The following is a 27,974-nucleotide window of genomic DNA, read 5'->3' as shown; positions in this document are numbered from 1 at the left end:
AAACGATTCAATTAAAGGTAAAAGTACTGATTCAACCTCTTTACTCAAGTTGAAGTAGAAATTTAAAGAAATATACTCAAGGGTAAAAAGTTGCCCACTGAAGGTCATTTCTACCGACTGCATCTGTGAATGAAGTATTCTTCACTAAAATATGGAATGTTTAGTTGCTCTGCTTCGTCGTCGACATAGACTGATTCTTCACTTTCTTCCATGTTGTTACTCCTTTTTTCAGGAGGAGCAGCACACATGCTCCTCTCCTCAGCTGAGTCTGTTTTCTCCTGGTTGATATCTGTCTTGATGTTGGAAAGGAAGAGCTCAATGATGCAGAATTAAACAAAAAAGCTGATCATTTTCCCTCAGATACATTAAAACAAATGAACCTGTTTTGAAAATGTAATGAGTTGAAAGTACAAATATTTGAGTTAAAATGTGGGAAAAAAACAAGTACAGTACAGTAACTAATAATTTTTACTTTGTTACTTCCCACCTCTGGTGACACTAAACTCATTTTACATTGGGCCATAGTGACTTTTGGCTCCTGATTATTAAATAACCACTTTTAGCCAGATTTGCTGCTGCAGTCCTGAACCATGCACCTTTTTCCAAATCCAGAATAATGGTTGCACCAATTTCCAAATTCTAAGTTGCATAGTTCCTTTTGTCTGTGTTCTTTTGGTTTTTCCCTGACCTTCATTCAATCAGAGGAGTGTTTAAAGTTTAATCACAAAAATTAATTAAGACGAACCATACGGTAGAGTGGCAGAGTACAACTGAGGACATTGCACTCACACAGAGACAGTACAAGCCTTTTATGAGAGAGTAATAATGGTTTTATGTGCTGTGCATAAATTCAATTATATCACCGCCCCCTGAAACCACACTAACACAATTCTCTCTATTGAAGAATACAGAGTTAAATTAGAAAGCTGCTTTGAAGTATTATTTTAAAAAATGTAAGATTACAGCTGCATTTCTAAATCATTTTTATCAATATCATTTACACAATTCTTCTGTGTTGAAGTCCACCTCTACCTCCTCATCCTCTCTGCATGCTCTGACCAAAGATGTTCCAGTGCCACGCCTTTCAAGATTATCACTTTCACACAGATAAAACTGCAATTTTCTCTTTCTTTTTTGAGTTTTGACCAACTAGATGATAAAAGAAGTAGTATGGCATGTATCTGTCTGCTCTTTAACCTGAGCCATGCCATACAACACTGATAGCAATCATCCCTTCCATACAGGGTTAGTAGCATTCAGCTGCTCCTTATACAAGTACATTTTTTAAAATGCTCTGGCTTCGGATCAGTACTCGGTATCAGCAAAGCGCAGGTGTCTGCGTTTAGAAGGGAAATATGGTATTGGAACATCTCTTCCTTTGAATCTAGTTAAAGTGATCTTTACATCACAAGCCTTAAACCACTGCTCGACTCAAATACACAAACATATACAAACCCACACACACACACACACACACACACACACACACACTCTCTCTCTCCCATCCGCCAGTCAACGAGTTGCCATGGGCAACTCCATGGTGACCAGCAGTATTTGAGGTGTCCTTATCCACAGAGAGCAGCGCTTCTTTTTATATAAAGAACTAAAGAGGAGAAGACAAAAAAATCGGACTTTTTCACTGATCCGTTCCTTAGTTACGGCCTCAGAGCCTGTCTGGACAAATACAAAGTCAATGAGTCGACACTTACCCTCCTCCTCTTAAAAAAAGAAATTTAGTTTTCTTTGGAAATCAGATGGAACTTGTAAGTTAACATTATAGTTATCACATATTTCAGTGCTGTTTATATTCTCTATCGATTTGTGTGAGTTCATTCATTCACTTGGACTTTGCTTCATTTTGTCTTCATTATAAAATGTTTTGGTGACACCCAGAGGTTTGTTTGGCAAAATACACATTTGGGTATGAAATATTTGTATGAACATCGCCTGAGTTGTAAGTGATGAAGATCTTTTAAAAAACAAATTGTAAAATTTAACCTTAATTAATTTTTGAATTTAATTTTGTTTATTGTAGTTTTTCCTCTTGTGAAGCACTTTATAACTTAGTTAAGAAAAGTAGTATACAAATAAAGCTGTTGTTAGTATTATATTTATTTGTATTTATTTATTTAGACACCACACACTCTTATTTAATACTATATCAATCTATGTTCTGGAGAATTTTGTGATTTAAAAAAAATTGATATCCATAAATTCTGGGAGGTCAAAATAGTTAATTAATAGTTATTCATTTTAAAATATGTTTTTCTTTTCTTTATAAAAACCTCTTTTATTTAAAGTGACTAATGATGATTTTTTTTTTAAACTTCTCGTTTTCACTTTTGTCTTACCAATACAAACTGTCTTCACAATTTGACCAGTTTATTTAATAACATGTGATCCTGTCTATTGCTTCAGTCATCACCCCTTTCGTTCCAATATTCAACTTGGCTCGGGAGTAAAAAACGATAAAATACAAAAGATGCATGCAGTTACTTTTGGACATAAATGTTTTGCAGATTCAGCTCCACACTACATAATCCAATTCACATCTTTTTGCACTGTGTGTGAGCCTCCTGAAAGTTTATTGTTTTTTTTAACTTGACATTAGTCTTTATTATCTATATATTTTATTTATTTATTCAAGGTTGTGCTATGTAGTGTCACATATTCTGATCTATTTACATCTACCCAGCACTTTGGGCAGTTTGTGGATACCACAGTGTCTCCATCTTTTTTTCAGGCTAATCATCCTGAAGGAGGCTTTGGATGCGTATCTCCAAAGTTAATTCAGAAATTGCGGCAAACTCTTGTGTGATTACTCATTAGCTCGATGCTTCTCGTCGGCTCTCCTTCCATTAAGTCCCATGGAGAGATAAGACCGACTAAATGTATGCTCTCTCAGGCCCTTACAACCAAAAAGAGGGATTGTGCCTTTTTAATTTGCTTCTTTAGTCTCCTATTAAGCAACTCATTTATTTCTATTTAAGCCTGGCTACGGTTTCTATTCTCTAACGGCAGTCTGCTCAGAATGAACACATTCGCAACTTGATTCTGCTTCCTTCTCTGTATCACTCAGTGCTCTTGTTCTTGCTGCTTAAGCAGCAGAGGACTTGTTGTCATCTCAAAATGCAGCTTCTCTGTTCAAGTGAGGAGGCGGCAGAAGCAGCTGCCAGATATAAATAAGGGAGTGTGTGTGTTTTGCTGATGTGATGTTATGTGTAGAGGAGATCGTGCAGGAGGAAGTTTCATTCTGAATCACTGATGTTTACCAGTGTAGAAAATATGGAATCAATTTCGACATTACCAATCATTTTTCATCTCTGGGGTGTCACACACAGTTATCTGACAAAGTCTGAATTATTTGGGTTTATTCTATATTGATGTTTATTTTTTAAACTAAAAAATATACATTTACTTGAATATGCAACTGATTTTTGTCATTAATATTTAATTTTAATAGAGAAAAAAGTTTAAGTAAAATATACCGTTGGTATTGTCTTGCGTTAATATCGTGTATCTTTTTGAAATACCCTGTGTAATGTGAGATTGTTCTTTCTACTACAAGCATCTGACCAGTACTCGCTGAAGCACATTGTAATATGAAAATACCAGCCATGTTTTTTTATTTATTTAGCTTGTTCAAAATGCTGCTGCTTTTATTTGAACTCAAACAACCGTAGGTCTCATATCACGCCAATCCTTGCATCCCTACACTGGTTGCCATTTAAATTCAGGATTCATTTGATTCTTTTAATAACTTTCAAAGCTCAACATGGGCTGGCCCCCATTTACACTTCACAGCTCTTGACTCCCTACAATACTAGTCAAAACCCTAGATCAGCCAGCCGGTCCTTGTTGGCTGTCTCTAGGTAAAGTCTGGCTACTCAAGGTGACTGGGTTTTCTCTGTCAGGGCCCCGAGGCTCTGGAACTCCCTGCCTGATGAGACTAGGCTCGCCAACTCACTAACGACCTTTAAATCACTGCTCATAACATATTTTTCCAGGAAAACATTACTAACATGCAACTTGTAATTCTGGTCCTGCTGTGTTGTTTTAAATTAAAAGGCTGAAACACGTGATGACGCCACGGTACAATTATTATTTTCAAATGTGATGGTTACACAACTGTTTCTGGTCTCTGCGATGCACTTGGTTTTTTAAACTTCAAGGAAGTGCTTTGAATTCTTCAACTCTTGTCAGATTATCTGAAGTTAAACTGATGCTATAGTTTAATATGGAATATCGCAGCTCTTTAAAGACACAGCTGTAACGTTGTGTATGTGTCTCTCTGCAGAATGTCGGGGTGCTGTTCAAGATCCGAGTGGTTGCAGGAATGACATCCTACAGCTACCTGTCGCCACAGGACAGCAGGCCACTCTACCACCCTGCTGTTGACAGGTAGGACACACACTCGATCACACAAAGACGATCTGTAGTACGCTATGCTGCACTACACAACTAGCAAGATACTAATCTGGTGCCCTTCCTGCTTCACAAATGTACTGTAACCTTTTGTGAAAAGAGTCCTAAGTCCTATACTGCCTCCTGCTGGCTCTATTCAGGCACTATCCCAGTCCTGAAAGAGAATAGATCCACTATGTCAATGCAGAGACAATCTCCTGTTGTGTGCCTCCAACGTAAAACAATGTCTGCACGTGATTTTCTGGTTATTTTCTGGACTTTAAATGTGAAGGGAGCTGTATATGCCTTAGACCCTGTTCAGACCCAGTATTAACATCCATCCTGAGAGATCTGATCACAAGTCAGCGCTAAGTACAGGTCTGAACACATCTTGATATTGTTTAAATATATTTTTTATGCCTCTCAATGTGGATGTGTCTGTTTGTTTCTATCCACCGCCTCAATATAAGCTCTGGTCACTACCATACTTTCCAAAATCTTTCCTCTAACTGCGCACATTCATTTATTCAGTCCCTCTGGATCACATCGACACATTTCAACACACACTTTGTCATAAGACACATCTATAAACTCAGAATGACTAAAAAGAGTCAGTGACTTTTTGCGCGCAGAGTGACAGAAGAACTTAATGCTGTCCACTTGTGATCGGATGTGTCAGGATGGATGAAACAAAGACATATATACATGCTGAAACACATATTTCCATACTAAGAATGCATTAATAACTGGGTTCTGCTCTGTAATCGCTCAGCCCTCTTATCTTAACTGCCGAGTTGTTATCCATCTCTAAATGCAGTTTCTCTCTGTGTGGAGGCGTCAGAAGCAGCTGCCAGATGTGAATAAGTTTGTGTGTTTTAATGTATTGATCCTGCAGGGGGTGCTAAAACATTAATTCTGAATAACTTACTTAAATCCACATAAACACCAAAATGAAGCCAAAACTGAAATTATTGCATGTGTACATATTCATAATTGTAGTCAACCGGTTTTCTAGTGCATCAGACAAAAAGCTACAATTCCTTTTAGCCACTGGACGCTAAGAGGATTACAGGCAACAGAGTATAATGATGGCAGTTTGGCAGCATGAAGATAAGGCCTTTAGTTCCTGTGTGATAGAGAGCATCAAGGTGTCTCTGCACCGCTGAGGAGCTTAGTATAAATCTCTGCTGAGCTGCAGCGAAGGTCAGACTTCATGCAGGACCACACAGGAGCAAGGAAATGAGATCGTTGTCTGTGTGTCTGTGTGTGTTTGTGTGTGTGTGAGAGAGAGATAGAGTGTTTTTAAAATGTAATTTTGCTCGCACGCAATACCTACAGGGAGGATCAACATTAATATGTATAGGACTGATAAAAATATACCTGTGTGCATGTAACTGGTGGAACAACATCTACATTGTGATTTATTTGATGGAGAGGCCGGACCATGCATGTCTATGGAGGCGCTCTCAGTTTATTCTGACAAACCAAGCCAAAAACATTCGTTTGGTTGATATTTTCCATATGTGGAGCCCCTACACAAATTAAACATCAGATAACAAGTAGATAACTGTATATTATAACTTTCTACTAATAAGTAAAAACACATTAACAGAGAAGCTACAATAGAAAAAAACTTGTATGACTGAATTGCTGTTTTCAGTAGAGTACAACAATATAAAGGGGAGGGGTGAGGCAGGAGAGGCAGCCTTATAAGCAGGGGTCCCCAAAACGTTATTTCACTGAGACGGTTATCACAGGGAAAGAAGTCAAATGAAACCCAACAATCTCACACAAAGCTGAGGATCGGTGACTAAAGATCTAGAAACTGGATTGTTTAGTCCATTGAAGTTTTGATTTCTCATCCACCATGAACCACCTTATACTCCCATATCTTTATACTTCTACTCTTTCCTTTCAAATATCGTTTACAAAAGTATCCACAGTTGTAATATGAGAGAATGAATTTGTACTTTAGCGGGTTGTCCACTAACCAGAGCGTCAATGGATCAACCCCAGGTTCCTCCATTATGTGTTCTTGAGTCTGAACCCCACATTTCCTCTGCTGGTGTGTATGAGTGACGTGTGATAGAGAAAGTGTCCATGACATCAATGTAGACAAAGTTCCTCTTTCACCCTGAGATCGACATGAAGACAGGATGATCGTAGTCTTCGTCATCATCATGATACTACTCTTCTGTCAGGGCCCCAACACTATGGAACTTTAACCTGAGGAACTCCGACTGACAACTTCACTGTCTGTTTTTAAATAATCTCTCAAAAAGAACTTTTTATTATTTGTTATAGTTTTTCTCATTTGACATTTCTTTTAAATTGTGTATTTTATTTGTCTTCTTTGTTCGGTTTATTGGTGGGTGGCAACCAACGTCAAGGTGCATTACAGCCATCTGCTATATCCTCATGCCCCAGGGCATGCTGGGAGACCCTGCCCATCTACCCCCCAAAACACTACAGTATACAGTTTAGTATATTTTTCCAGGGCAACGTTGCCTATAAAAATAAATTCTTTGCTTTGACAAAGTAAATCAACATATTAACACATCACAGGATTTGATGCTTTCATGCTGGTGTTGATGCAGACTCCTGAGGGTAAAGGTCTGCATTTTAAACACCCAACATCGGCCATTTGTATATTAGCACATGAACCCAGGTCTAGTCTAGTGTGTGAGTATGTGTGAAATAAGAATAATAATAATAATAATAAAAAATCTTGGTTTTACCGTCACCAGAATAGCTTGTTAGATGTTGCTCGGCAGCAGCACAGATTTCAGCCTCCCTTGCTGTTTGTGGTTTCAGGGTTATGGAGATTATACTTTTCATCATCGCTGATGACCAAAGGTCAGAAGATGAAAATATAGATTTGAAATCACTGTCTTCTCCTGCTGCTTTATAGAGCGCTGAAGATCTGTGGCACCGGGGGGCCTCCTCACGTGAAGCTCGTCATAGAGTGGGAGCACAAGACTAAAGAATGGTAAGCATCATGCACATACGTGTTCGATCCTCAAGTATGTAAACAATCAGTTAGGCTGCATGCACACACACCATCAGTGGATGTCATCCTGAGTTTTTATTTTTAAACTGTTTACTCCTAGAACTAAGTACATGTGAAACATACGCTCCCATTGATTCAAACACTGAACGTGTGTGTGTGTGTGTGTGTGTGTGTGTGTGTGTGTGTGTGTGTGTGTGTGTGTGTGTGTGTGTGTGTGTGTGTGTGTGTGTTTTCCAGTCTGTTTGGCACCATCCAGGAGGAGGTGGTGAAGGATGCAGAGAGTGTGAGGAACCAGCAGCAGCAACACCTCCAGCAGCACAGCTGTACCTTAGACGAGTGCTTCCAGCTGTACACCAAAGAAGAACAGGTGAGAGTGAAGGCAACACGACTGTCAAGTAAAAGTCTTGTTGTAGTCTCATCATCTTTGTATCTTAGAGTCTTTATATCCAAACATTAACTAAATGCACTGTGAGTTTATAGACAAACCAAACTCCCTCTGATGCAACAGGCTGTAAATAAATGCTTTACGTTTTGCAATAGGAAACAAACGTTACACATCGTTCTGTTTAGAGGTCGTGCACAGTACAAAGTTTTATTCAGTTTATTGGCTCAACAGGAGGCTGCATGAAATCTGATAAGATTAGCTTAAGTGATGTCACCTGAGTCTCTTATGCAATGGAATATTAAGGTCACTTAAAGGGAAAACAAATCTGAGATTTCAAGAATAACGTCATTATTTTATGAGAATAATGTCTCATTGAGTTGAATTTGGTTTGTTGTGGGTAATGCAGTTGAGCTGTAGCTGTTTGGTGTGTAGAGAAATCAGACAGGTGCAGGACAACAGGTGGCTGCAGGTGAAGGAGTTCATGTCAAAACTCCACACAGTTCATATTATACCATTTTTGATTCAGGGAAACTGACTGAGCATTGAGCTCTGAGATTACATGCTCTATACACAGATATTATCTTCCTGTAGAAGTGATCAGAGGGGATTACTGTACTGGAACTGACTCCATATCCTTACATCCATCACCCATACCCCTTGTCCCTTAGCGTGGCTTCATGATTCAGATGAAAAGGTTCTCAAGAGAGTAATCTTTCTGTCTACACAAATGCTGTGTAGATGTTCATTTGAGTTTACACAGCATAAGGTGGGAATTTCAGGGGGCCTTATGAATCGGTTGGTAAATTTTATTTCATTCAATCTTTATTTAATCAGGAAGTCTTGAGATTTTGATCTCTTTCTCAAGAGAGACCTGAGGACGAAGGAACATGCACAACGTGAAAAACAGCACAACAAACAAAGAACAATCAAAACAGCATCACAAACAAGAACAACACCACAAGGAATAAATAAAAAGTAATTACACAGAAATATTTGAAAACATCTGGAGAGTGGGATTTTAGTTTGAGGGTTGATTGTAGCTCATTCAATGTAAATAGTGCGTTTAACCTGAAACCAGATCCTCCAGTGTTTGAGCACACTATAGAGAAATCTGGGCTTATATAGTTACTAGTTCCTTTACTGTTGTTACTAGTTTGAACATTTTTATATGATGTTGTTTGGTTTCAACAGTGCACATTTAGAAATCAGTACCATGAGAGCTTCTTCTTGGATACAGAATAACAGTGACCACCCATTTTTAGAACAGCGCTGGGTTTTTTTTGGTTTTATGCCTGAAACCAGCGATGCGATGAATCATGACCAGAAAACATTTGTTCCAGAGAAAAACAAATTGGAAAACTGAAAAAGGTAAAGTTGCAAGACTGAGTACATGATTATTATAAGAACCACTTGATTTTTGTGTCAAATGTTGTATTTAACTCTTGAATGATAAACTGCTTTCCAGCGTAATCGCTCAGTATCTGTAGGACAAAACCTGAGTAATTGGGCTGCTATTGGTGGCAGGATATTCAGGTTCACTGGTGGAGGGAGAGAATACCAAATACTGTATTTTCATTTAAAACTAGTATGTGATTATTGAGTGTAAATTGAAAAGCAATCAACAGGCAGACTGAAGATAACTGGGCTGGACACAGATATAAGTGTAGAGGTAATTGAGGGCCACAATTTTCATTGCAATCATAACAAGGCATTTAATTAATAACTTAGTGAAAATGCAAATATGTATGAAAATGAATTATCTATGAATAAATAGGCAAAGAAATTAAATAATGAATCACTTAGCAATAAAAAGAGGAATTATAAAAATAATAAAAAAATGAGATACTGCATCAATAAATAGTGTGAATTAAAAAGGGAGGCATGTATCAATACATTAAAGCTGGGGTTGCTAAGACTGGAAAAGCTTTATGGAGAGAGAACAGGCTACAATGTGCAACCAATACACCCCACGCCCTCCCATCAGCCCTCTCATCGAAGCCACGCCCCCAAAACACATGAATGTGCACTGACTGAAGAAGGCTTTTCTGTGACTTGCTCTCGTTAGCTTCTCACTATCATCTCTGCCTCAGCGTTTAGTGTCATGCAGGTCTGAATTAAATGATTGGTCGTGTTTATTACAGTCATGCCAAGGCCACAGGCAGATTATTTATTTATGGCTTTGGGAAAATGAAGAGGATTCTAAAAAATATGATTTTAAGAAATTTTGTGGTTTAAAAGGACAATTTCCTTTCCCATTTGCATTTCAATTTCCTGCAGCTTTTCCTATCAAATGCTTGATTTACTGATTAATTTCACTTCTCTTTTCAACCTCAAAAATAAAAGTGTAATCGGCTGTGTGTTGAATGAGGTAGGGCAAAATAACTAACATTTGAGAAAAGGCAATAACATTTTCACTTGTAACTTGTAAAACTGTGAGTGCCAGGAAACAACAGACCAGACAGATTGGTTGTCCACTCCTGATAAATGTGATTAAGATTCAAAGCCTTGGTGACTGTTCACTACTCAGTTCAGTGAATATATGGAGAATAAGAACATCACTAACTGAGTGCAATCAGAGAGGGAGTTTGTTGTAACCACAGGGAGCCAGTGACTGAATCAGCTCACACAACAACAGTTCATCCCTTCGTGCGTATCGTATCATTAAATGCTGTTGTGTTTAATTCAAAGATCCCAGCTGTGACAGAAGATGTCAGAATGAGTCACTGACGATTACTTCAGGTTCATCGTCACTTTTTTCAACAGTGTGCGAGTGAAGATCTCTTCAGATAAAGCACACTGCACAGTATAGCATGTTAGTTAGATAGTATATTAGGACGCAAACATCTGAGTCAGTTCCACTGGACATATTTTCTGGATTTTTGCTGCCAGCCCCCCCCTAATTAAATGTCAGTTTGAGCCCATGTGAGAATGCAGCAGGAAAATTCACAGCGAACAAGTGGGCAAGAATACGAAGATTACAAATACCTGTGGATGAAAAAGAGGAGTCATACATGTAGAAGACGCTGACAAAGATGTCAACAAGATGTTTTTTTGGATGTAAGGACAAAAAACTAACAACAGTCTGTCTATAAAAAATGAGCTAATTCAGACTTCATGACTGAGATAACATAATGGCTTCTCTTTCACTGAGAGGAAAAGGTTGCGTGTGAGTGTTTGTCATCGTTTTAGTTTCAAAAAAAAAAAAAAAGAAGGTATGGGATGTTTTCTCCCTCATTGGCTCTCTTCATATCCTCTGACTCATTTTATTACAGAAGAATAAAGAAACCTGCTTCAACCCACTTTTATACCTCCTTTGTGTTCTCCCAGCTCTCTTGTCCAGAGCTTTGAGTGATAAAACTCAGTCAAAGGTATAACACTCTATATCTGCCCTTCATTATTGAAAAATCTTTACATATCTCAAAGATACCAATGTCATTGGCAAATATTTCTGTCTGCCACTTCGCTGTGACTGTCGAGCTGATGTCGTCTCATATTAGATTCACATTGAAACACTGATAAGATTATACATTTGGTCTTTTGTTTATATACACATATACAATATATATACAAATTTTTTTTATATTAAAAAATTACAGTTTACTTTCACTGGATCACGTATCACGCTGCAAGATTGTGAACCTTTGTATCGCATCGTATTTGTGTCTCGGTTTCAGGATCCTTAATGTTAGGTTGTAATTACTACTTAATACGTGTGGTGAACTTGGAGCTTCCCAGTGAAGTTTGCATTGAACTAATCTAGAGTATTTATTTCTCTGTGGATTAAACTCTGTACACAAAAGCCAATGGGGTTTTTCTGTTCTCCAACTATAATGAAACAGCTTTAAGTTCACAAATCAGTGGTGTCTCGTAAAAAATAGTTTAATTGCCATGTGAAAAATTAATTTCATGGATGTTTGTCATGGCTTTATTTCAGGAGACAACATGCAGAAGCTAATATTTATTCTTGGAACGTACAAGCTCTCTCTCTCATACACAGACGTAGAGGCTGGCTGCCACTCACGATGCCGCAGACATGGAAATTCATCAATGATGTCTCTCATCAGAAACCGCATGAATTAATTTCAGTGATTACTGGGGTAGAGTTGCAGGAAATGATCCCACTGCCTGTTCAAACTCACAGCTCACTCAAACCACACTGATAGACAGGACATAGCTTAAAACACATTCACTGAGAACATCACATCACTCCTGCAGATTTATCAGCTGTTTACTCATGTAACCTGTGGAGTCTAGCGATGTTTGCAGCCTCCTCTCCCATAGAGTACACCAATAGAGAGGGGATGATATTAAAACACATCCTCCTTACAATTTCTACATATACGGTGCCCCTACGCAAATTAAAAAAAAAGTGTTTTGGCGTATGATTGTATAACTAAACCAACGAGTAAACTTAAAAACCCAGTAATAGAGAAGCTAACATTACAAAGGGGTCCATGTACCAGTTTATGAAACTTTTGTTTTGTGACATGATGCATACCTGCTGAAGGTAGCCATTTAGAAGACAACTCAGCTGTGGCCAGAAAAGGATGACCGTGGCCAACATCCACTCTTAGAGGCTCTGGCTTTCAAACAATGATTCACTAATGTTTAGGGACCCAAAGTTTGCCCGGAATATCTTCCCCGCACATTAAACTGTCACCAAAATCCTGGATGATTGACACAAGGCGATTCATGCTACTGACACCAAACTCTGACCCTCCCATCTGCAGCCACAGCAGAATTCAGTTTCAGGAGACTTGACTGTGGGTCCACTGCAGCCTTTCATATCTGTTGTTGGCCGACAGGAGTGTAAACTGACATTGTAGACAGTTTGCCTCAAGGGTTCATGTTCGGCTTATTATGAGATACTTTTCCTCTCAGCACCGTCAGAAAGAGTGCTTATCTGAGTAACTGTAGCTCCTGATTGTTATCCTCTGACCTCTTTTCTACAAGACATCTGCAATGCTTCCACTCACTGCATGTTCGGGTTGGACAAGTGGACGAATATATTGTCTTTCTGCCATCGGCTGAGTACATTGTCGGTTGTTTTTATTTGGGCAATTTTGTCTTTGCAATTTCTAGTTTGCAAATGTTACGTAAATATAAATAAACCAGGAACTGGCACTTATTATGTTATATGTAATATAAATTCATTATTCAGTCCATCCCAACTCCACTCTGTCACTTTGGTTTGTGGACAGTATAAGACTGAAGATAGAGGAGGTCTCTTATGTCACCTAATGTTATCTAGGATTTGGCTGAATGGCTTTTGCCCCTGAATAACCATGGATGGATGGATTGGTTTTAATAACGCATACGTTTTTTAAGCTCACAGGAATTTAATCAATTGAGATTCAATGAAAAATGGATTTATAGAGACTATTGATCTGAAGCAAACACGTCTCATTACCAGACCAAGTGACCACAGATATGAACAAACATGTTTACATAATCTTGTTTTATTTGTATGAACATTTCATTGATGAATTCACTGACTGATTCCAGCTTGCCCCTGATGACGCCTGGAAGTGTCCCCACTGTAAAAAGTTTCAGCAGGGCATGGTGAAGATGAGCCTGTGGACTCTCCCTGACATACTGATCCTCCACCTCAAGCGTTTCCGACAGGTAGGATGCACTAATCACCAATAGTTTTTTATTACAGATTTCTGCTGTACCTGAACTGCACCAAACAGCCAACACCCAAACTTAGCAACAAGCTGGTAAATAAGTAGAATACAGCAGCTATAGAGTCTGATCTTTCCTTCAGGAGAGAGAATATTGGACAGATGGTCAAACACACAACTCTAAATGAATGCTCATGTCCCTCCATTGGGTATGTTTTCTAGAACACTGCCAAAACAATTATTTGATTTTATACAGTTTGTTTTTCCAGTCTCCCATAAGTGGCCAAAACATTATCATAATTATCCAGATTTTCTCAGATTTTTGAGTGGGCAGCAAGATCAACAGCTATATATCTGAAATGAAGACATTTCTCTAGGATGCTTTTCAGCTGCTTCAGACCCTCAACTCGAGAAGCACTGCATTGATCATGTGACATACCTTCCTCTGTACATCCTCCCAATTGAAGCTGCAAAGATTTCCCATCTCTCCCTTTGCTCATCAATGCCTCTGCTGCCCTGTCTGTCGATTCAGCCCCTCCACCTCCTTAGCATCCTCCTGCAGCCTTCGACAGGGGGGAAATCAAAGATATTTGCTCATCACTCCCCTTTATATCCATGTAATCATATCCTGGGGTGTATTGAAGTTGGAGCCTAGATGCCAAACTCTAACTATGTTCTGCTGCTGAAATAAACATTTCAACCATGTGGTGTATGACTGAAACATGCTGTGGAAAATAGGAATTTGGGCTATGACAGTTTTAGGGCAAATAATGGAATATACCATCTATAGAATCATTAGAAAAGTATCTAGCATTACTGGGTTTACCATCACCCTTCCACTGCGTCTTAACAACACAATGTTCTCTAGCAATGTCACTGTCCTCAGCCAGGCAATTATAAAGGAGTCAGTGCAGCGTATCCCTCCTATCCACAGCTAACAAGCTTGTCTCTTTGTCTGGAGCCATGGGAGCATGAATACATAAATACACAAAATATAGATACCTGCAGACCAGCGACATCCCCTCATAACCCTCAGATAACTAGAAGAAGTTATTATGCGACCCACGCTTTAAAGTCAGCAGAGGTTTTGTTCGACATATTCACCATAAATAAATGTGCTGCTCCCCAAAAGAGAAGCTAAAGAGTCCTGATCGCCCCTGGTGGTTGGCTGTGGTATAGGTCTGCAGCCGCCTCAATGTTAGTTTATGGGTCATGAACCAAACTAAAAAGTCAAAGTGGACAAATAAATTTTTCTCAGAGTTGAATTATATATGTACAACTGCATATTTTTCCAGTAAATTTGTTTTTAAAGAGTTTTTTGATGCCTTAAAACGGGGTGAAACGTCATGATTGACAGCTGATAGTGACCCAGGATTGGTGGATCACCTGTATCGAAGGGGACTCAATGCCACAGCTCCTCACATAATAATAAAAGGATATTATGAAGATGATTCTGTCCGCCCCTGAATTACTGCTCATCAAAATATCTGAACAAGTATCTGCCCGGTGGCACTGCTCACTTCAGCCAAGTCCAGAAAAGGAGACGGTCCAATTCTATCAGGTGTCATTTGAACAGATGGCATCACACTGCTCACATACCAAAAAGCTTCATTGAAGCCAAGGTTAAGCACACCAACACCTGCACCTCCGTCCAGTAGGTCTCATAAGCAGGTGGCACCAGTGTGCTCACTCAGGCCCCAGCCAACGCCATCAGGTGCTTGCCTGCAGCCTCTCATCCCAGGCTGCCCTTTCCCTCCAGTATATTGCATTTAAATGCAGACAGTCACTCTGTCAGACTCTGTGTCTAGGATTTACATTTGCATAGTAGACTTTTCCAGGAGTCAGTGATCAGCACAACAAAGTCCAGACCCTTCTTTTATGATAAGGTGCTGATCCATAGTGATTAGGTCTCCAGTAGAAAAAAGGTGAGATGAGTCATATTGTACAGAGAGCGGCTGCTGCACTTCTATCAGTGGCTTCAATCCATCTTCAATCAATCAAATTTCAATCAAACCTCAGAGCGAAACAGAGAGTTAAGTCAAAAGCAGGTGTTTTTTGTTTTTATCTTTTTCTTCAGAAAACACTTTATTGTCATTATCCACAGGTACAATGACATTGTAAAGGGTGTGTGTGTGTGTGTGTGTGTGTGTGTGTGTGTGTGTGTGTGTGTGTGTGTGTGTGTGTGTGAGTGAGAGAGAGAGAGAGTGAGTGAGTGAGTGAGTCACGGTCAATGATGTGTGTTTGACAGTCTGCGGGCAGGGACAATTGTGATGGAGGTCACAGCACGAGGATAGAAGCTGTTCTTCAGTCAGTTGCAGGTGGATCTAAATGTCCTGAACCGTCCATTGGATGGCAACGAATGGAACACAGAGTGGCCACAGTGTGTGCGGTCCCTGAAAATACTGTTGGCATTCTTCTTTAGTCGGTCAGCATATGTAGTGTCCAGGGTCGGGTTCCCACCATTTCACTGGTTTCACATGTGGTGCACGGCTCAGCAGATGTACCACACAGTGACGCAGTTGGTATGGATGCTGTCATGCCCCTGTAGATAGTGGACATCGGTGTCAGTTAGAGCTGGACCTGCTTCAACTACCTGAGGAAAAACAAGGGTTGTGGTCAAAACTGCCTGAACATGTATTGTGGCCGTTTTACCATTCTCTAAGTTCTCAGCAAAATCCAACATACTTATACTTCAGGAAGCTGCATGGTGTTTTTCCAGGATGTAACAGGTGATCCAAATTTACATATCAGGAACATTACCGATTTGATGCTTTGTCAAACACTGTAAAAAACTTGTGTCAAACCACAGACTGCATATAAACATGTCAACACATCTGCGTTAACTCGCACTCGCTATCAGTATATGAAGCCAAAACATATAAATTTGTCACAGTAGCAAATTAAAACCAAACTGAACAGAAAAATAAACCCAAGAAACAAACATCAGTGTGATAAGAACTACTTCAAATGACTGAAGTCATCTTTAATAAAAATGTATAATGTGTATTTTGACTTTTTGATTTTGGTCCATGTCCCATCCACTAACAGGAGGTGTGGTTTATAAGCAATTCTAAAGCCAGCCACCAGGGGTGATCAATATGATTTGTCTTCACTTTTGGGGAGCAGTCATGTTTATACACAATCTGCGTTTCAAATCCAAGCTCTACTGACTTCACAGCCTGTTATTAGCACTAAAAGAGAATGAATAAAAACTTTGTTACTCAACAGGTGGGTGAGCGCAGGACTAAGCTGTCGACCTTGGTGCGTTTCCCCCTGACTGGACTGGACATGGCCCCCCACATGGTGAAGAGGAGTCAGAGTATGCGGAACCTGAACCTGGGGGCATGGCCACCAGCCTGGAAGCAGCCATCAGGACAATACCCCGACATGACCCTGCCACAAGACTATCAGTACGACCTCTACGCTGTGTGCAACCATCACGGAGGAATGCATGGAGGACATTATACAGGTGTGGAACTGACTAGTATAATATTTATATATAATATTATTTACTGCATGAAACATCATTCGCATTTACAAATGTGGGTTTTATACTTTTACCATTGACTGTATTTTTGACAGTTGAGCAGACACCAGCTGCTTTAAAACTTTTCCTCAAATAATTTGTTATTTATAGCCTATTTACGTTGCTATGGATCCTTTTAGTTTCAGTCTATAATTAGTTTTTCATTGCAGAGGCCATTCATGAGTTTGAATACACATATCAACTCTTCCCAAGCACATCCAGACTATGTTTTTCAAAATAGTCCAACATACTTTGTCATAATTGGAAAGTGAGATGTGAGCATGGAGCTAAAACGAATCCACAATCCTGTTCATGTCGGAGGCATTTTGTAGTCTTATATTATTTTCCTTCAACTTCTGTAAGACAATTTCAAATATACTGGATAGGTGATGCAATCAGGCAACGAGGCAGGATGGGAAACTTGATAGAAAGTTGACACACTTGCCCTGTGTTTGCATGCGGGTGTTCGGTTAAGAAACAAAACTTTGAGGATAAATGTAGGAGAACTGTAAACATCAGGAGATGTGGAGGATGCAGCAGCCGTCGCAATGACAGCTTGCTCGCACAACCGTATCCTCTCACTTGAGTTTTTCTGGTGCACTATGACATGGTTACAGCACGATAAAAGTTAAATATGGAATAATTACAGTGTTTTAACAGTTATACTCCACATTGAAACCACAACATAAGAGTTCTCATAGATTTGTTTATCAAGGGAAGATTGACTGAGCATTAAGCTCACACGTGCTGTGCATTTATTTGCTGCAATAAGCAGAGCTAAAGAAATAACTCCACTGCAAATGCATTATTGATTTGAGGAGAGCAGCTCAGCGTGTCGGCCAGCAATTCTTTGTTTATGTGGCTTTGCAACTTTGACAAGCAGAGAAAATAAATAGTGTTAGCCATACACTCACTGCAGTGAAAGACTTTCAACCCAAGCACTACTACTGCTACTACTACTACTACTACTACTAATACTTCTTGCACTACTACTGACAGCCTTTTTCTTCAAGTTTTACTTGATGAAGTTTGAGGATTTTCTCTGTGTCACTTGTTTTTGCAGCTTACTGTAGAAATTCAGTGGATGCCCAGTGGTACAGTTATGATGACAGCAGCGTCGACCTGGTGCCAGAGGAGGAAGTATGTACCAGAGGTGCTTACATCCTCTTTTACCAGAGACGCAACACCATTCCTCCATGGTCGGCCAGCAGCTCAATCAGAGGTATGCTATCAGAATACTAGCAAACAGAATCACATGCATAATTCATTGGATAACCAAACACATGATAAAATGGATATGCTTCTATGTATGACATGAATGTATGAATTTATGTATGTGCATCAAACGCAGACATTCAGGATAGACTTTTGCAGTTAGATTGGAGCAGTATTATAGTAGGATTACACCCAGGGGATAGTCTCACACAGCCAGAATTATCTTCACATCAACGTGGCATGCTGGAGACGAGTCTGGCTGCAATATTACAAGAATAATCAACTTACTTAGAAGAAAGTCATAATATTTCAAGAGGAAAGTCGGAAATCAGTAGAAAGACCGCAGTCCCCTTCTAAAATAACACATGAAATTATGACTTAATTTTTGTGATGTTACGATTCAATTCTCATTGTAATATGACCTTATTCCTAAAATCTCTGTTTTTTCCTTTTAATTGGACGTTATACACCATTGTAGTATCTAATATCATCTTGGGCAGCACTTAGCTTAGGATGCAATGACTGTGCCTCTGCAAAGTAATGTCTTTGGGTTTTTTTGTAACTTCTTAATACAATGACAGCACAGGCAGTTGCTCACCACCTCGGCATCTTCTTCATACTGGCTGTTATTCAACAGTCTCTACCGGTTCTTGAATTCCTGCTTCATTGATTTTCCTCCTTTAACAACCTGCTGGTAAAAAATCTCAGGACTGCACATGTAATTAACCAGTTTAATGAGTTTTTTGTCAAAGGCAGGAAAAAGACCTCGAAATGCCCTGAAGAATTTTCACTGTAATCTAACTCAGCATAATAACTCTCATGCATAATATAGAATACACGTCTACATAACTTGTCAGAGGAAAAAAGTAAGTATTGGCAAATATCGAATGTAAAACTTTCTACTTTGTTCCTCAGAACAAGATAAATTGTTTATTTTGGTGTCATGCCAAACATTCACCCCAACAGTTACTGCTTCTCACAAAGAGAAACAGTATGGGAGCCAAAATGAGACTAGAGCTTATTTTTTCAGTTTTGTGTTTATAGACCAGAAAGCAGCTCCTAGAACACTGTGTACAAGTAAAGCTGTGACATTAGCATCAATTACAGTTTCCTATTCCACAGGGCAGAGCAGGGTGTACTGAAGGAAACTTTTAGAAAATTCTGTGAGAGAAAAAAATAACCTGTCCAGCTATATAGAGAAAACGCTGCACTGCGTGAATGTGTGTATGAATGGGTGAGTGGTAAAACCATAAAACACGAACAAAGTGTTCATCAAGACTAAAAAGGCATAAAAGGATAAATCAATATAGACCATTTAAGTGAAGAGCTCGGAGGTGTTTACAACAGAAATATGAATCTAAAAAGTAAATGCAAGGAAGATAATGGCAAAGAAACACAACAATGTGTCCAACAAAAGATCCACAAAGATAAATCATGTTATTCTGAAAAGGCACCCATGCCAGCAGGTGGGCTGGCAGGTGTTGCACATAGAGGCTTGGGTCCTCCTGCAGCGGCTACACCTTTGGTATCCACCTGGCCTTTTGCTGCTCGTCTTCCCCAATCTCTCTGCCCATTACACTTTTACTCTCTCATCAATAAAGGTGAAGTTCACAAGTCTCTTCAAAGGACAAAAGCATTGCATCGAGGAAAGAGTCTGTCAATCACATACATTTATACAGTACGATTAATGAAAATGTGTTTTCATGATATTTTATTTAGCAATGTTTTTCAACTGTTTGTCATTGTAAAACCAACAATGTATGACATGCCTACTGCGACTGACAGGGTTATATATGGAAGGAAAATCACAGAAATAACAACAGTGTGCTGTGTGCAGATGAACTCTTTTGGCTGCTCAGAGGAGACCATGGCAACGTAGATACTGGAAATGTCAGAATGTCTCCAAACATCAACTTATAAACCTTTATCAATATAAAATGTCCTTCCGTTCACAGTACAAGTACTATCTATACAAGTGACTGAAAAAAATCACATATTAGTCAGATTTAGATATTAGGGGAGTAAAAGTGAAATTTCACATTAATAGCTGTATGGGGGGGATTTAATTCCAAATTTCTCCTGATCTACATGACGTCCAGCATTATCTCTGTCTGAGCTGAATTACACCTAGAAAGGAAAGAAGACAAAGATTCACTTTGTCACATAGCCCTGTGGAAATATGTATTTAATGTATTATTTTACACATATATAAGCAAGTTCAATTTATTCACATTCCATAACCTTTGAAAAAAGATCGCTATGTACTATAATACGTGAGGTGTTAGTTCTGTTCCCACATGCAAAAACAATCCCACTGTATCATATTGTAATGTTTCCATGGCAGCCTCCTCCCAATCAATAGGCTAAGTTCCAGTGAAGGTTTTCTTTTGTTCAGCTGAGAGAGACTTGCACTCACAGGATTTAATTGTGTTGGTGTAATCCCTAATCCCCCCCACAGGTACAAGCTGGTGTTCAGACGATAAAGAGACACAAATAATAAAATTGGGGTTAGAACTAATTAACTGTATTTCCACTGCAGCTAGATACCCCATTAAAGCACTTTCAGATTTGTGCATGAGTAATAAACAATAATGAAACCATTACAGGGGCCAATCTGCTCTGTCTGGTTTAAACGGTTTGAAGGACTTATAATACCCAGGAATGTAATTTACATCATAGATTTCATCTATTTCTGGTTGTACAAAGGTAATTTAAGTTTAAACATCAGCGCTTTCCGTTGAGAAGTGTTGTTTATTTAATGTTCTCAGTGTATTCCCTTTCTTCCTGTGTGTCTCACAGGCTCGACAAGTTCATCAATGTCAGACCATTGGCTCGTCCGCCTCACAGTGGACAGTAAGAGAGGCAGTCTGGTGTCTCGATCGTCCACCACCTGCCCGTCTTCCATTCCTGACTCTCCAGAGTCTCCCGTCTTCCTCGACGATGGTTGTAAAGAGGAAAAGGGTAAGGGAGCACACCCAACATTTGCCCTAATCAGTTTAGTGGCTTATTGATTGTTTATTTCGAGATCGTTTCTGTGTAAAGGTCTTGCATTTGAATGAGAAAACTAAAGATTTTTTTCTCTAAATAATTATTAGGAGGTTTTGAGACCAGGCCATTTGTCAGGGGTCTCGAAGGGCGCAGCAAGAGCATGAGAACCCACAGCAAGACTAAGGACACCCTGAGCAAAGTGCTTCCCCTTCGCTGGTCCTTTGGTTCCAAGGACAGACGAAAACCTGACCCAGTGTCTCCCCCGCCGGATCAAGATCCTGCTCCTGTCGAGCTAGTGCAGTACTTGGAATCTGGCCGGCGGCCCCGGTGCACAAAGGACCCAATAGTAACACTGATGAGCGAACCGCGCAGCACAAAGGAAGCAGCTGAGGCCCATGCTGTAGCTAATGTCCAACCTTCAAATGTTGGGAGTAGGAGTTGTGTTGATAAAGCAAAAGATGGGCAGCAGCCGGAGTCTCCACAGGTACCAGAGGGCCAGAGGAGATCATCGGACAAGACGGCCAGCCTGAGACGCAGCAAGGGGAGCCAGACAAGAGATGAGAGCACCTTGAATATCAGCAGTAGCTCTAGTACAAACACCCTCACCAGAAGAAAGGATTCCAGGAAGCAGAGCTCCTCCAAAGCTTCCCAGGATACTGAGACAACAAGGCGTTTCAGTGCTGGAGTTCAGCCCAGCTACAGCACACCCAGTCTTCATGATGGGACCCTAAGAAGACAAAGGGGAGACAGGGCTGAACATCCCGGTGCATTTGATGAAAACTCTAAGACCAAAAGAGGAGAAGTGCCCAAAAGTCACGAGGGACTGTTCTCCTTCTTAAAAGGCAACTTCTTGAAGAAAGATAAGGACCAGAGGAAGTCCAAGGAGGGTGAGTCAGGGAGAAGAGGAGGTGAGGAAGGAGGCAGAAGGACGCTGTCAAGGCTGTCACTTTCTAATGGAGCCGCGGGAGACAGAAGTGGGGCAGAAAAAGGAAAGTCTAATGGATCAGGCCATGTGGGTGATGAGCTGGCAAATGGGAAAGTTGGACGTACGACGGTTGACATCAAACGCTCCCAGAGTCACTCCAACATCCCCACCAAGGCGGAGCACAGCATGCACAGGACAGCATCTTTGCATCGCAACGGCATGTCCACAGCCCCGGCACCGTCACGCAGCCTGACAACGGATAAACCATCCTACGGCACCCTGCAGAGGACTCGTTACAGCACAACCTCACTGGGGCGCAAAAAGACAGTCCCCGAGTCGAGCTTCTGACAGAGATAGCTAACACACACGCAGCCTTGTACCTAATTAAGAGTGAATGGCGTCCTGTCTCTGAGATCAAAGCAATAGAGCTAAATTTACAGTCATATGCTTTTTGTTCCCAGAAAAGGAACAAGCAGAGACAGAGCAGATGAAGAGTTTAAATGTTGGGATATAAAGAACAGAATGAAATGATGTGACATGTCCATCACTTGTTAGAGGAAGTCCATCTCTGTTCGTTTTTTTTTATCACTTGAAACAAGTGCCTGAGAAACCTATATGCAGTTTAGACCAATGAGTTTGACTTTTTAGCACTGGAAGCACAGAAGCCCTTACATACAAACACACACACAAAAATGCACATACAAACAGAATATCCACATTATTACTGTGATGTGAGTGTTGAAAGTCCTAAGTTCATTTGGAATTCCTCTGGTTGTTTGCTCACACGTTAGACACGATGATTGTTGTCATTTATCAGACTGTCGTGAAGCAGTTTCGATGAACATAAATAATTAATGTTAAATCCCCTGTTTAATGTTTGTTTAAAGTACAGTGTGGCTTTGAACAAACAACATTGATTGACTCTGACTACAGTTACCGCTTATTCCATTTTAAACCAGAAGTAAAATGATGCAAACATCTTAGAGGAGAGATGTTTTGCTTTTTATGTTTGTCATAGCTCAACAGTTGTGTATGTAAAAGGTCTGCAAAGTGAAAAAGCCTTAAGTCTGCAGTAAAATGAGCGAGGAGCTATGAGGGTAGGAGTGTAATTCTGTAGAAGCACCGATCTCGATCTCTTTATTATAAATTGGCCAAGAAAATGAAAGTCCACCAGGACCTGTAGTGCTTTGTGACTAACCTCTCTATAGTAGAAATAAATGAAAAAACACAGATTTGTAAATTTAATATTAATGCAATATTGACCCTGAGAGGATGTTTGAGATAACATCAGTGAACTATATTGAATGCATTCCATTCTTTCTTTTTTGATCTCAATTCTTTCATTTATTTTTCTCGGTTAATGTTTTTCTCGTGCTATCCTGACTCAATCTCATGTGATAAACACTTCAGTCTGTAGGGTATGTGACGGTGTCAAGAGAGCTGAGTCAAAATGCAGAATGTGGCTGTGTCCTAATACGCTGTCAAATTGACAGCTGTCGAGAGCTAGAAAACTTGATGGTGGGGGATTTAAAGCTTAACCCGACATACACTGATTTAGGCTCAGCGTGGGAGTGCTGGTAATACTGCAGCCTGACACCGACAGCATATAGGCAGTTAGAGAGGGAAGTGGTGAAATGGGTGCAGAAAAGCAATACGTATCAATGTGCTTTGTTTTTTTAGCCTTTAATTTTTCCTACCCTGAACAGTCTAAACTATGGAAGACGTAGAATGCCTAAATGAAAACAGACCAAACAAGGAATGTAAAGTAAAAGCACAATAGACATTTTAATATATTTTCCTTTTTCTGTTTTCTGCCAGCTAGCTTTAATTAGCTAAATTACTGATAATGGTGCCAATATGACCTTGCTAATTGTGCGTTTGTCATCTTCTTGCAGAACATTGTGATTGTAACTAAAGGTTTCAGTCACCATCAGTGTCCCTTCAGCTGCTGGCCCACAGGAAACTATATTATTTTGAAAGGCTGTCTGCCATCTGATCATGTCCCATGTTCCAACCCATAGATTGTATATAAAGATGGACATCCTGACATTCCCAAAGATGAAGCCAAAGCCTCCTGATCGCCCTCTGGTGACTGGCTTCTGTATAGTTCATTAACTCCACCTCCTCCTTGTTAGTTGATGGGTCATGGGCCGAACTAAAACGGTACTTCTTATCACACTGATGTATGTCAAAATGTTAATTCTTCAGGTACATTTAAATTGACTTAATTTTTTGATTCTACAAAAAGCTGGGTGAAACGTCATGATTGACAGCTGACTCGATTGACTTGATTGGCTGAACCCCTGTTTCGTCGGGAGGTCGCTACTGCCAGACTCTGGCCAAATGAGCACGATGATTTTTTGGCTTCACTTCTGGATAGTGGGAGGAAGTGTGTCATCCATCTTTATATACTGTCTTTGATCCAATGCCAGTGCCTCTTCATTTTATAATAGCACTTTATATTTGGTGTTGGCATGTTTATGTTGCCCTCTGCTGGACGACGCTGAAATGTATTACACTCACACCTCTCACCTCTTTAATAATGTAGGAAATTAGAATCTAATTACAGTCAATTTAATTGTCTTGCTTTTTTGAGAGCTTTTAATTTAGGCCTTTTAAATATCACATACAAATCGGAGAAGTGATTGGGGCATTATGAAGGTTCCTCTGTGCACTTTGTCTATCTAATAATCAAATATTGTGTTTATGTCCATTGGTAAGTTTAACCACTCCTACTGGCTTTTTTTTTTAAACTGAATTTTTTTTTTAAGCTTAATTTTTCTTGCTTCTTTTTCCCCAATATCAACTTGCTTCATAATCAAACAGTTACTTGTTCACTTGTAAGAAACACAGGGCATACTTGTACTTTTAGCCACAGTATCACTGGGAGTGAAGTACATCCCTTGAGCTCACTTACATCACTCCTGGAGTGGAGCGCGATATTAATTTTCCCAGCCCAGATGTCCCCGGCCACTCCATAAATGCAAATAGTTGGCTTCCTAGTCACAAGTATCATTCAAGTTGGATAGTTTACAGAATAACAGGCTAAGAGGATTTCCTCACCTTCTGCTGTTGTGATATTTTGATGTTGTGTGTCAAATTTCCAGTGATGCCCTCTTAGACTACATTTGGAGATTTAATTTGCACTTTACACACACAGGGGAATGTTTTTTATTCAATATCAAAATAATTTTTGATGTGTATACAAGTTATGATGGATACTCAAATAACTTTAATTAATTTGGTGCAGCCCTCAGATAGTTTTTCTTTGGGAGCTTACCCGTATAATTGAATTTACATCAATGTGTTGATCTATGTTGGATAGTATTTGCAATTTAAATGGAGAGGAAAATGTTTGTTCACATGAGTTTATGAATGCCTCTGGAATGTATTGCCTGTTCAATAAGTATGTTATTCAGTTTCCCGTTTCAAAAGCAGGCTTAGAAATTTCAAAAAGCAGCACAAATAAAACTCGACACAAACACATCCAGTGCCCAGATGATAGTTTGCTGAAGACTTGTCATGACGCCTCAGTTCGATCTGGTAATGTTAAAGCAGTATCAAAGTTGATAAATTAACTTTTTATTGGGAAACATTTTATTAGGGAGCCTGAAAGGATTTAAATGAAACGGCACAGGTTGCGTTAAAGGTGGTTAATGTTACTGCAGGCAGTCGCTAAATTATAAACCCAATTTTTACGATTGTTTTTTTTTGCAGAATATTTATATTCCTGTAACAAATTAATATTTGCAAGTGGCATGTCAACTACTGAGATGTATGTATAATGTATTGAGGGATATGGACCAGCTGAATCACACAAACCTTGCACACACACCACATTTATTTTCATTATGCTGTACTTTTTTTAGCCAGGTAAAGGTGACTAAGCAATAAGAGTTGAATGTCTTACTCATTAGTGTTTGTCATTTGCACAAGGTTTGTTGAGCAGGATTAAAAACTAAATCTACTTTTAAACTACAGGTTCAGACACTTAGTTTTGTCCTATAAATGTCAAGAGGCGTTGATGCTGGCTTTGTTGTGGCTGCAGCTGCTTTTAGACCGCCCTCCACAATGAGATTACTGAACCTTATAAATGGAAGTGGTTTGGAAGTTTGCTGGAAATTGCATCATAAAATAAATGCAAACATGAAAGAGGCTGCTCTCTGAAATATATGAGAAAATTACTCTGAAATATGTGAGAAAATTAATGTGAGCATTAAAATGCTATATTCTGTAGGAAAGCTGATCCATATCTGAACGACCATTATCTCATAATAGTAATTATTGGTAGTTCTGAATAAGAGCATGTGCTTAGATACAAGTTATTATAGATGCTGATAAAAGCTGATTATTTCCATCTTTACAGTGAAATCTATACTGTAAAAAACCACCGAAGTGCAGACTCCTCCCTGCTGTTCAGAAGCATCGGATAATTCCTTATACAGAATAATTTGAATTAACTTATATCTTATTTTTCCTCTGATGATATAGTTATACATTACAGTGTATTTGAGAGATCAATGCTGTTAAAGTAGAACATATAGATTTTAAATAAGGACACAAAGTCTGTATAAATTTAAACGTTTGTGTCTGTTTTTTTTCTTTCCATGGCTCAATCCACATGTAGCCACATACACACAATGTTTACTCTGCCAAATTGAGCACTTCTGTGTAAACACGATTTTTCTGAAATGTGGGTTGAAGATGTTTTTATATGCAAATTTTCTACGTTTATATATACATATAAAAAATCTGTCTATATTTGCGAATACACACAGACAGAATTGTGTGTGTGTGTGTGTGTGTGAGAGAGAGAGAGAGAGAATAAATACTATGATTATAATTGAGACTTACCCTGTGGTGTGTACTGATTTGGAAATAGGATTAACTCATGCAGTGTATTTCATATTTTTACAAAATGGTGTATTAGGTTTGTTATTGCTGTAAAACATGTTCTCTGTACATGACAGTGTATTATTTTATTTTTCAATACAACAAATAAATTTTATTTATGATTACCGTCAACAGCTTTTAAATTCTCCATCATAAATTATATTTTAAGATACACAAATCCTAATAACAATTCAATAATGATTACATTTTTATTTCAGATTTACTTAATGAAAATTGTGATGTACTCATTTGAAAGAGACTTCATTTAGTAAGGTGACAAGAAGTGTCATAACACAATCTAAAATGAATACGTGTAAGTACTGTCATTTTGCAGCCTGACATCTGATGATGAGTCATCTCATTATATGTTCATTTCACATTAGAACTCAAAGTACATAAAAGTATGAAGTTTTTTTTATCTGGAGCAGAATAATAATATATATAAGTAGAAGTACATAATAAAATTATACAGTTACATACTTGAGTGTCTGTAATTTTAACGCATTTAATAATGAAGTAATTGTCTCTTCTCATACGTCCTGTTTCTTTTTTTATTGAATGAACTGAATTATTTTATTATTCTTTGTTTTTTACATTAAATTAATTTTTAATACGCAATTTTGTGCCTTTGACCTTTAGGAGAGTTTAACAGTCGCTTGTTGCAGGCGCCAACAAACGATAGGAAGTGAACTTTTAGTGTGCACTGAATGATGATAAACACTCTTGTTACACTTTTTGACTGTACTTGAATTGTATTTATCACAAATTGTCCTGGAACTATTAAGTTCCTATACTTTTCTTGCAAGAAGGCTAAAATACATCTATACAATAAGGCACACATGAAATAACATAACAGAAACAAAGAGAAACCAACAGATATGCAATGCCAATGGTTATGTATTAAATACAGTGTGTAGAATGTTGTGATATCTAGTGTTGAAATTGCATGAACACCCCTCACCTCACCCTCTCCGTCCAAACATGAAAAAGAAACTGTGATAGCC

General features: G+C 39.0%; 1 protein-coding gene across 1 annotated transcript in view; it reads left to right on the top strand.

The window, feature by feature from the left end:
- Positions 1-27,102, top strand: part of usp43a (ubiquitin specific peptidase 43a) — a 91,508-nt gene extending 64,406 nt beyond the window's left edge. Inside the window, exons 9-16 of the mRNA XM_020084375.2 lie at positions 4,298-4,401; positions 7,316-7,393; positions 7,652-7,781; positions 13,305-13,424; positions 16,652-16,892; positions 18,013-18,171; positions 20,964-21,125; positions 21,260-27,102. Of these exons, the coding sequence (XP_019939934.2) occupies positions 4,298-4,401; positions 7,316-7,393; positions 7,652-7,781; positions 13,305-13,424; positions 16,652-16,892; positions 18,013-18,171; positions 20,964-21,125; positions 21,260-22,425 (2,160 nt within the window). The 3' untranslated portion in view covers positions 22,426-27,102. The remainder of the gene's footprint in view (positions 1-4,297; positions 4,402-7,315; positions 7,394-7,651; positions 7,782-13,304; positions 13,425-16,651; positions 16,893-18,012; positions 18,172-20,963; positions 21,126-21,259) is intronic.
- Positions 27,103-27,974: the final 872 nt, after the last annotated feature.

The sequence above is a fragment of the Paralichthys olivaceus genome, chromosome 8 (genome assembly GCF_024713975.1).
Source record: "Paralichthys olivaceus isolate ysfri-2021 chromosome 8, ASM2471397v2, whole genome shotgun sequence".
Lineage (NCBI taxonomy): Eukaryota > Metazoa > Chordata > Actinopteri > Pleuronectiformes > Paralichthyidae > Paralichthys > Paralichthys olivaceus.
Note: the sequence above shows the minus strand (reverse complement) of the source record. Positions and strands in the feature narration are given on the sequence as shown.